Source organism: Theobroma cacao, chromosome 7 (genome assembly GCF_000208745.1).
Source record: "Theobroma cacao cultivar B97-61/B2 chromosome 7, Criollo_cocoa_genome_V2, whole genome shotgun sequence".
NCBI lineage: Eukaryota > Viridiplantae > Streptophyta > Magnoliopsida > Malvales > Malvaceae > Theobroma > Theobroma cacao.
Window position 1 is genome coordinate 14,612,201 of NC_030856.1, and position 9,467 is coordinate 14,621,667.

The window sequence follows — 9,467 nt, forward strand, 5'->3', positions numbered from 1 at the left end:
TACATGCAAGGATACAACAAAACTTTATTTAAACCAATGTGGAAAAATAACTCTCTTTACATTTTTCGTTCCTCATATTGCAGCCTTAAAGACTGCAGCTGTCTTTGAGCAAAGTACAGGATAACAAAAGCACAGGTGTTTCAAGCTTCTCTAGATGATATACATAAACGAATTTTACACAACTAAACATATATTTTCAAGGAATTTATAATATCCTAAAGCACAGTTTGTAAAGTACAAAACTTGCTAATCCTCTGCGGTTTCATCTCTTAAACATGAAAACAAGTACTGGAGCTAATGGTCGGTTCAACATCTGGAACTCGCAGCATATCCAGCTATCAACTGATAATCTAGAAGCAAAGGCCTCAACAGTATCCAATTCTTCACTGCGAATAAAGTCTAACATGAGCCAGAATGCCAAGTATTTCCAATCAAAGTAGATCAATAAGAATGGTAAACACAGTAATTTGTCAAACACATTCGATCACACATGAAACGCTGGGGAAATGAAATTAAGAAATTCTGATGGTGGTCCTACAGGTAAAGAGCAGGATGACTCAACCAAAAACTGCAGTCACCAACAAATTTTGATTTTGGTATGCACAAGAAACAAAAAGGGGAGAGGGGGCAATATGATTTTTAGATCCTAACCATTCTAAAGAAGAATAACAACCACTAGACTAAACCTGGGTTGTTCCTGACAAACTTATTAGTTCACCGGATACAGAGCCTCAGAATTCTAGCTTAATGCATAATAACATCAGCAAAAATCACAACCATCTAATATAAGAAATTTTACCTTCCACCTGGATGTCCCACATAAACCACCAAGCTTATAAGCCCTCCCGATATTAGCATTTTCTTTGCAGCTTCCAAGGCCAACAACGTTGTTTTCGAAATTGTAATGATACCTTTGTCACCTCCAGGAAGGTAGCCTAGGTTAAACGCAACAAGCCTAGAAGGAGACAAGGAATTAATTCTATCCCAATGCAAAAAAGGTCATAGTGTGGCTTCCCGTAAAGTTTAATGAAGCTGGTAACCACACTAATAGTGATGAACATAAATGCAAAATGATAGCCACGTAAAATTCAATCGTCTATTCTTTTCTTAGTTCCACTCACATCATGTGAATAATTTATAATTTTCCAGTTGATAAGATGTTTAAGCGCTTTTATAATTGGCCTGATGATAATAATAATTTGCAAACACATTTCTGCACATTATCAGAAACAGAAAGTCCGGAATTGGCACATACTGGAAAGTAATTTATTCAAATTACTGGAAAGGAATTTATTCAAACCATTAATAATGTAAAGACAAAATAACTACGACTAATTTTGGGGAAAACAATCCTCCAGTAACCCTAAAATACCAAATGTGGTTATGATTTATGAAATGCTGTCAAAAATTTGGAGCATATCTCCTACAATTATTGCACTACAATTGGCCAATCACAACCCAGAATATGTGGACCTACCAAACTATTAGATAGAGCCTGCAATTATAAGTGGTGGATCCTTACATAATTCTTTATTGTAATTGGATAATTGCAGGACTGTAACAAAAAAAAATTGCAAACTGAAATCAACAAGAAGAAGAATAGCAAAGTGAAAAGCTCTCATATGACACCTAATTTCATTGGGTTCCTTTCCATTGTATATGAAACACTTTTTGCAACAAAATAGCTTTTGGCACCTTTCTCTTTTTGAATGAAAATTTGAAACTTCAGAATAAATTACAAAAAAGCACATTGAAAAGATATATAGAAATTCATGGACATAGCAACTTTTCTGTACATGGAATACAAGATAAGATGATTAATTATATTTGTTCAATATCCATCCTGTTAACTACAAAAAGTTTAAAGTTCAAGGTCAAGGTGCATCGTTATTTGATCCCACAAACATTTCCAACTGAACACTGAAAGGAAATTTGTTATTTTACCAGATTATAGCATAATGTGCACTGAAACAAAAACACTTAAATAGGTAACTATAGACATTTATCAATATTTAAGTTTATAAATTAAGTTCTGAAGGAGCACAAACATCATTTCTAGTGGTAAAAGATACTAATAGTAATTACATTGTTACTTCTAATGTAATTAATGGTCATGAAAGAAGACATGGGAATTTAAAAAAAATTTCAAGAACCGAAAACTTGTAGAGAGTTCCATTTCAGAGATGCTGAACAAGAAACTTTGTCTCAGTTCCTCAGTCATTTACATCCTTTCCTTTCAAAAGTTTTCAAGACAAAAACATGCCAGGGTGCTCAATAAATACACAATCTTTGGTTGCTTATGGTATTTGAAGATAAAAACAGATAGTCAAATGAGACCATGGTTATACAAAATGACTAATATGCCCATTACTTGGTTATTGAATTTGCAACTAAGTTGGTCTCTACCACCAGGGTGGAGACAAACTTGGCTACTGGCTAGACTGTTTAGCATAGATGAACATGTGATTTACATGGTAGTTTTAGGAAAACTAATAAAAAGATCAACAAGAAGGGTTCCATTGTTTTTTATCAAATAAATTTCTAGTGGTAAAAGATACTAATAGTAATTATAGAGAAAATAACGCTATGGTTAGATGAGTGATTTTACATATTACTGGGTTGACTCCACAAATCAATTCACCACCATCTTAGCCTGAAACAGGATTTGTAAAGGATAACAATGTTCTGTAGGCAATCAGGATAATCTCCATAGAGGTATAGGTACATTCAAAGGACTGAAGGCTACCCTGATGATGACTTCCTCTAGTGATTAAGTCAAGTGGGGAGAATTTTAGGTCCAATATTATAAAGTGGATAAATGCGCTGGTGTAGCCATAGAGGTTCTCTAAACTATTTTAGCTCCCATTTGGAAAGGTGTCTAGTTCTGCCAAATAGAAACTTTAAAATACTATCATTCCCAAGTTCTATAGTTCTTCCACTTATGAGGGTAATGGCTGAACAAACTTCCAAAGGCAACAAATACAGGTAACAAAGTGATTCTTCCCTCTTGGATAAAAAGCCAAAGACAAGGGATAGAGATACAGAAACTACCAAAAGCTGCTTCAGTAAGAATACTCAAGGAGCAAGTTTTGTTTGTTTGTCTGTTTTTTCTTCATTTTTGAAAGTTGAGTAAGAAATATACACGTAAAGTTTATCTGTATTAAAAAACAAAATGCAACAAAATGCTCAATGGCCTTAACATCCATAATAACCACATTTATGGTAATTAGATAATAAAAAAGAAAGACAGAGAAACTTGAGTACCAGTAAGTACCTAACAGCAGTATTTTCTGGAACTACTTCATCCATCCTACTATGGCAAATGGGGAAGAGCTTTACTAGTTCTTTCTGCATACGTCAGAAACTCATTAGGAATTGCATGAAACATAGGTAGCTTTACAAAATAGTAAATGAACATCTGCTCTTTCCAGATGACCAATAAAGATAACCATATGGTAACTACATTTTGAACTACAGGATCCAGCAAGTCAAATGACCATTAATTGCTGAGGTGGCATTTCAAATAATAGCCTGTAATGACATTTCAAAGAGCCACTGAGGTGGTGAATACTATTGAGAGTTAAGCAGCATGTTGATTTAAACTTGTACACCAAACTAAGGATTCTGAATCCTAAGGTTAAAGTTTGAAATTTGGTGTCAAAGCTGGATAGATGTTCCTTGCACCAATTAAAACTTTACTATTTCTTGAAATGATTTTGATAAAGGAGACGGCATATAAAAAACAACAAGAAGCACCTCTTTCTGAGTGACAGTAGCATCCAGTAAGGAAGAAGTATTCTTTAAAGCATCTATCTGAATGTCAATTCCATAAACACGACCGGAACCAGACTCATCAGCAACCATTTTGAGCATTGCTAAAGTATCATAACCATTGCCACATGTGGCATCTATGACTATATCCCCTTTATGTAGGACATGCCTCCAAACCCTAGGCAATGATTGACATAATAAATATTAAAAGAAATAGGTATTAACAGTTGAGCATTATTGCTAAAAGCTGATTAGAAAATTTATCATAAAATATATCATAAAACTGCAATTTGATATATAAACAACTCAAAATCCTTAGTACAAACCAGATTGAACTTAATTGCTAAAGAGATAGTACTCAGGTCCAAGTCATATTTGGCTCACCTAGTTCAAAATCAGTGCCATTTTTTGTTTTTGGATAATTAACATCAGAGCAAATTTAAGAAACCAAAGATTGAAAAATTCCAAAGAAGAAGCTAGGTTCTAGAAGTACTCCAGCTCAAGCAGTATATGCTTACAGCCTAACATGCCTGTAAATGGGTATGCTCAAGAACAACAATATATATTTCTAAAGAAAATTAAACTCCATAAACAAATTGACACCATACACACTGGAATTATGTGTTCCTATGCTTCAATTTCAAGATTTATAATTCTATGTCCAGCGAAAATATTTCTAAGTTGGTTTCAACAATATAACCAGCTTTTAATATTATTCTGTGTCAATAATGCCTTATTGTAAGGCAAAGACAATAATATTACATTTCCATTAGAATAGCACATCAACAAAGCAAAGACAGAAAAATGACTTCCTCCATTTAATGCTTCCAATTGCCATATTTAATCTTAAAAGCATTTCATTAGATGGTTCATATTCCGAATAATAACCCACTTGAAATCTATACAAAATGGAGTTTAAACTAAATTCATGCATTTAGCTGAAATCACATCAATATTTGTTAATAGTCCCCTCACCAACCAATTGTTTTATTGCTGAAACCTATTCTCAATTGCATTGCAGTTCCGGTGGATATAAGTTTCCACTGAATCATATTTAAAAGAAAACTAGGGTGAATTTGCTTCTTGATAAACATTTTCAGTTAAATTTTTTCTTTCTTTTCTTGTTTCAATGCTTGGGTCACCATGAGAGGCTGCTCTGTTCTGCTGTTAATTTCCCATCCCTAGTAAAGGGGAGGGGGGGGGGGGGTGGTTGTGGTGGTTTCTTTTTGACCATCAGTATTTGATATGCAGAAAGATGAGAAAAGTTTCTCTACAATTCATTTTTGTAAACAACCAATATACTGCTATTCCAAATTTACTTTCTGTTTCCAGCAAAACTAAACACAAACTTAGCAGTGAAGACTTCTATAGATTTTCACACAAACAAAATCCTATCAATCTAAAGACCCCCTTCAATGTAGCACACACTTTCAGTTTCATATTTTTTCATACTTACCCTACAGACAATGAGTTTCCATTCACACTTTTGAATATTGTATCAAAAACTTCCAGCCATAATTGTTATTAACGCATCTTATTGAACATCTTTCAATTAATATTGAGAAGATGCTTCAATTTATGCATTGTCTCGCATGTAAACCATCAACATTTAAGCCAAACACAATGATTCCTAATGAAAGCAATGAATTCCTAATAATGTTCTAGCAAAAGGGCAGGACTTATATAAAGTTTCTTAAACCAAGTGCATCAGCTTTCCATTAAAAAAAGATCAAATGAAAACTAATTTTCAAAATCAAAACCGGCAGATTGATAGAGTTCAATGAGATGATCAATAGTATACAAAAAATACATTAAAACTACTGTCTATACACAAAATTTGACCAATACTTATCAAATGATCAAAAAGAAATCGCTATCATAATTTTTACTAAAAGAAGTATCAAAACTTATTCCAAATTTTTCAAATTTTTGTAGTGCATTTCAATCTATCGGTTTGGGTTTTCGATTTTAGTTTGTATCTGATCACTTATAATAGGGAACCTCACGAACTTTGACATAAAAAATCTTATCTAAGTCTTGCCTTTCAGTAAAATGCCATAATGTCCAACTGTATTTACATCCATCCATGTCAATAGTCCAAAGTCAGACAAAATAAACATTGGAAAGTCGCACAAAATAGCATTACTCCATGTTCTAAAGCAAACCACACATAGTAGCAGACAGTGTACAGTTTATAACAAAGAACCAAGCAAATCAGAAAAAAAAGAAAGAGACGCACAAAGATAAATAAACTAACAAACAAATGGGGGGTTAAGTACCTACAAATGAGCCACTTCTGTTGCTTTCTTCTTCCCCAATATATAACCCACCAACTCATTCTCTAACCCTGAAATTGTACACTAAAAAATAAGTCCATTTACTTCTATTTTAAATCCAAAAAAATAGATGATAATATTAAATACCTGAAAGTGGACAATTTCTGGAGAGAGAAGGTGATGTGTCTCCATTACTATGAAGAATGGAATTGGAGCTGCAACAAAGGCTTTTGGAGGTCCTTTTCAGTGATGAAGAGAAAGCACAAGAGGAGCTGAACAAATTTGTTTGAGTAAGGAATCTGTTTGATAGCATTGGGTTTAAGAACAAGCAAAATCTCAAAACTGACATTGTTACTTCTCAGTTCTCAGTACTACTCTGACACTCGCTTTTGTCTCAGTAGTCGGGAGGCAATAGGAAAAAGATATCCCAAAGCCGCCGGAAGGGTCAGCTTCGGGCTTTAGAGGTTTTCATGGTCGAGCCGGGCCCGGTTTGGATGTGCCTCAAAAGACCCAATTTTCTAAGCTAAGTCCAGACCCGACTATTTATATAATATTTTGTTATTAAAATAATAAAAAATGTTTTTATAGTATTATTTAAAGATTTTTTGAATATATTTTAAAAATTAAAATTAAATAAAGCTATACTTTTTATTAATAAAATAATTTTGTTGGACAACCTGACGAGGCCTAGAGTTATGGTCATAGTAGCAGTTCAAAACATAGTTCATATTACATAGTTCATACAAAAAATCAAGGATGCTACAATACACTTCAGAACAGTTGTGCATCACAACCATTTGCAAGTAAATGATCAAACCAAAATCTAGTTACTAACTAAAGAAATGTCCATTTCCAATATGACATAAATTGGTAATGGTATGTTCCTTAGTTACCAATGGGATTTGATAATGGTATAGCCTTTATTATTCTGGAATACATGGTGCTCGTACAAGTGGAATCACTGCATCATTCTCGTTCTCCTCAAAAAATTATTATTGTTTAACCCCCATTACCTTAAGTTTTCAGATGTCAATGGTATAACCCCCGTTAACTTAGACAACTTTTCACTTTATTCTACTATATCAATATTTACATATTTATCATAAAATTCATCATTCTCATTCATCAAGGTTACATATAAAACTTCTTAAACATGCATTTATACACAACTCATATAGTATGTGAGATCAACATCACATATGTGGCAACATAACATATATCATGTGCTCATCCTTACCTCTCACAGTATGTGGAAACAACATCACATACATGTCATCATAGCATATATCTCCCACTTGTTTTTATCTCATATAGTATGTGGAAACAACATCAAATACATGTTAACATAACATATATCTCATGCTTGTTCTTATCTCATATAATATGTGGAAACAACATCACATACATGTCATCATAGCATATAACCCATTCTTGTTCTTATCTCATATATGGCATACATGGCATAATAACATTTGTCATGTGTTCATTCTTATTTCATATAGCATGTGGAACAACATTACATACATTGAGATATAGCACATTTCATACAATTTATGCGTACTTCAAGAAGTGGTGGTTTGGTTCAAATCAATTGAAAGGATTTGTCTCCCTTTGTTGAAATCTAATACATAGTGAGATATTTATATATGCATAAGTTTTGAAAACTTTTTCAAAACACAAGTTCAACCATAAACATAAATTTCCACTTGTAAAAATACAATGAAAGTCATTACAACCAAGTAAACCATCAAACCATATCTTTAGCTTTACATACTAAAATACTTTGAAAGTGGTGTATTGATTCACCTTGACAAAAGCGTCCTTTTAAGCCTTGCTTCATAAAACCTTGCTTGTACTACAGTACTCTAGATCAATAAATCCTATCATAGTAATTTTTAAAAGTCCAATTCAACCCTCTCTTAGAAATTCTTGTTACTTGTTCATTAAGCTAATATTTCTAACAATCATGTTATTTTTGCAAAGTACGATTTGTTGCAAAAACTTTTTCCCTTGGCTTTCCCTTACTTGTATCCACTCACGGAGTCTTTTTGACTCATTTATTAGTTTTCCTTATTTTTGTTTTATAGATATATGTTATGTTGACATGTATTTGATGTTGTTTCCGCATACTATAGGAGATAAAACAAATGGGAGATGTATGCTATGATGGGTAGCATTAGGTTTTACGTGCGTTTGGCCCACTAGTGTTGGTTACGGTAAAATCAGATTAAGCGTAGCAAAAGAAACTTTAAATGATTAAATATAAACACTATGTCGCATCTACCATGGATCACCTTAGTGTTTTTAATGCAAATAAAACTTTAAGGGAAAGGAAAGTGATCAGAATACCTTTGCCAACTTATGTGAGAATCACAATGGCTTCCTTATTCTTTGATTTAGCCCGTGAACACCAAAAAGAAGTGTAAAACCCAAGCCACCCAACCGTTTGACCTTCAAAAAATGCACACACGACTACAATGGAGACTTTTTTAAGGAGGGAGCTTTCTAACCATGCCTTTGTGCCAACAAAGTGGACAACCTATTGTCATCTTCTTCTTCTCTCAATCTCTGATTGAACCAAACAAGAGAAACTCTTCTCAAGAGATCTCACAAGGGGTGGCCACACAAGAGAAAGTCTCTCAATTTTTTAAAAGAAAACTTGTATGAAGAATGGCTAAAAAAAGACCTTTTATAGCTATGTTAAATAACTTATTTATTTACAAATAAGTCCTCAATATTATAGCTCCTTATAATATTACCTAGAACTTAATTAAGTTATTTTAATTAAGTCTATAGTAGTTTAAAAACCTAGTTTATGACTTAAGTCTAACTTAAATCGTCTTACTTTGAATTTAATCCATAATGCAGCTTTATGTGTTGACTCATTAGGTTCTTAACATGTTGGCAATGGAGCTGAATCATAATCTTTATTAATTAATTTAAATGAATAATATTCATATTAAATTAATTCAATTCTATAGACCAAGAGTGGCATCTAGCAATGCATCATGGCCACCCAATTGTTAGGAGAGTCAAAGGGTTCTTTGTCAATCTTTTAGTGTATGGTCTATTAGTGTAATTCGTTCCTTCATCATATATCTCGAAGATGAAAAGAGCTTGGTGCATTATTTTCTCTTATTGAACTCCATATTTGTTCCTATAGTTAGATCATAGCTTTATAGAGAATTATGAAACTCATTTCATAATCTCCCAATCACCTTGGCCAAGGATTTGATTAAGCTAATATCAACCAAGAACTGTTGAAATATTTCCCCTTGAATCATTTGGGGTGATGATGTCTATCTTAACTACTCATTTGCCTTCATATGCTTCTTACTATTCTCAAAAGCATCTTGATTTACCATCCTTGGTAGGACCTATAGGGATGAAATCAAAGCATAGTAGTCCATATATAAGACA

The 9,467-nt window shown here is 33.1% G+C and overlaps 1 protein-coding gene across 2 annotated transcripts; it reads right to left on the reverse strand.

Annotated features, from left to right (window-relative positions):
- Positions 1–6,495, reverse strand: LOC18594866 (putative rRNA methylase YtqB). 2 transcript variants are annotated; one of them, XM_007022528.2, is made up of 6 exons: positions 6,195–6,495; positions 6,055–6,118; positions 3,757–3,949; positions 3,275–3,348; positions 800–955; positions 1–386 (listed from the first exon to the last, which is right to left on the reverse strand). In XM_007022528.2, exons 1-6 carry the CDS (start codon positions 6,394–6,396, stop codon positions 263–265), a joined length of 813 nt encoding a protein of 270 aa, XP_007022590.2. In that variant the 5' UTR covers positions 6,397–6,495; the 3' UTR covers positions 1–262. The 2 variants fall into 2 exon arrangements, with proteins under 2 accessions (XP_007022590.2, XP_007022591.2); XM_007022529.2 differs by having other exon boundaries at positions 6,051–6,118; positions 6,195–6,404.

Coding starts and splice junctions, on each gene's coding strand:
- LOC18594866 (XM_007022528.2), bottom strand. CDS start 6,396: ATGTCAGTTTTGAGATTTTGCTTGTTCTTAAACCCAATGCTATCAAAC. Junction 6,119..6,194: donor CAGAAATTGTCCACTTTCAG/GTATTTAATATT, acceptor GTACAATTTCAG/GGTTAGAGAATGAGTTGGTG. Junction 3,349..3,756: donor CTACTGTCACTCAGAAAGAG/GTGCTTCTTGTT, acceptor TGACGTATGCAG/AAAGAACTAGTAAAGCTCTT.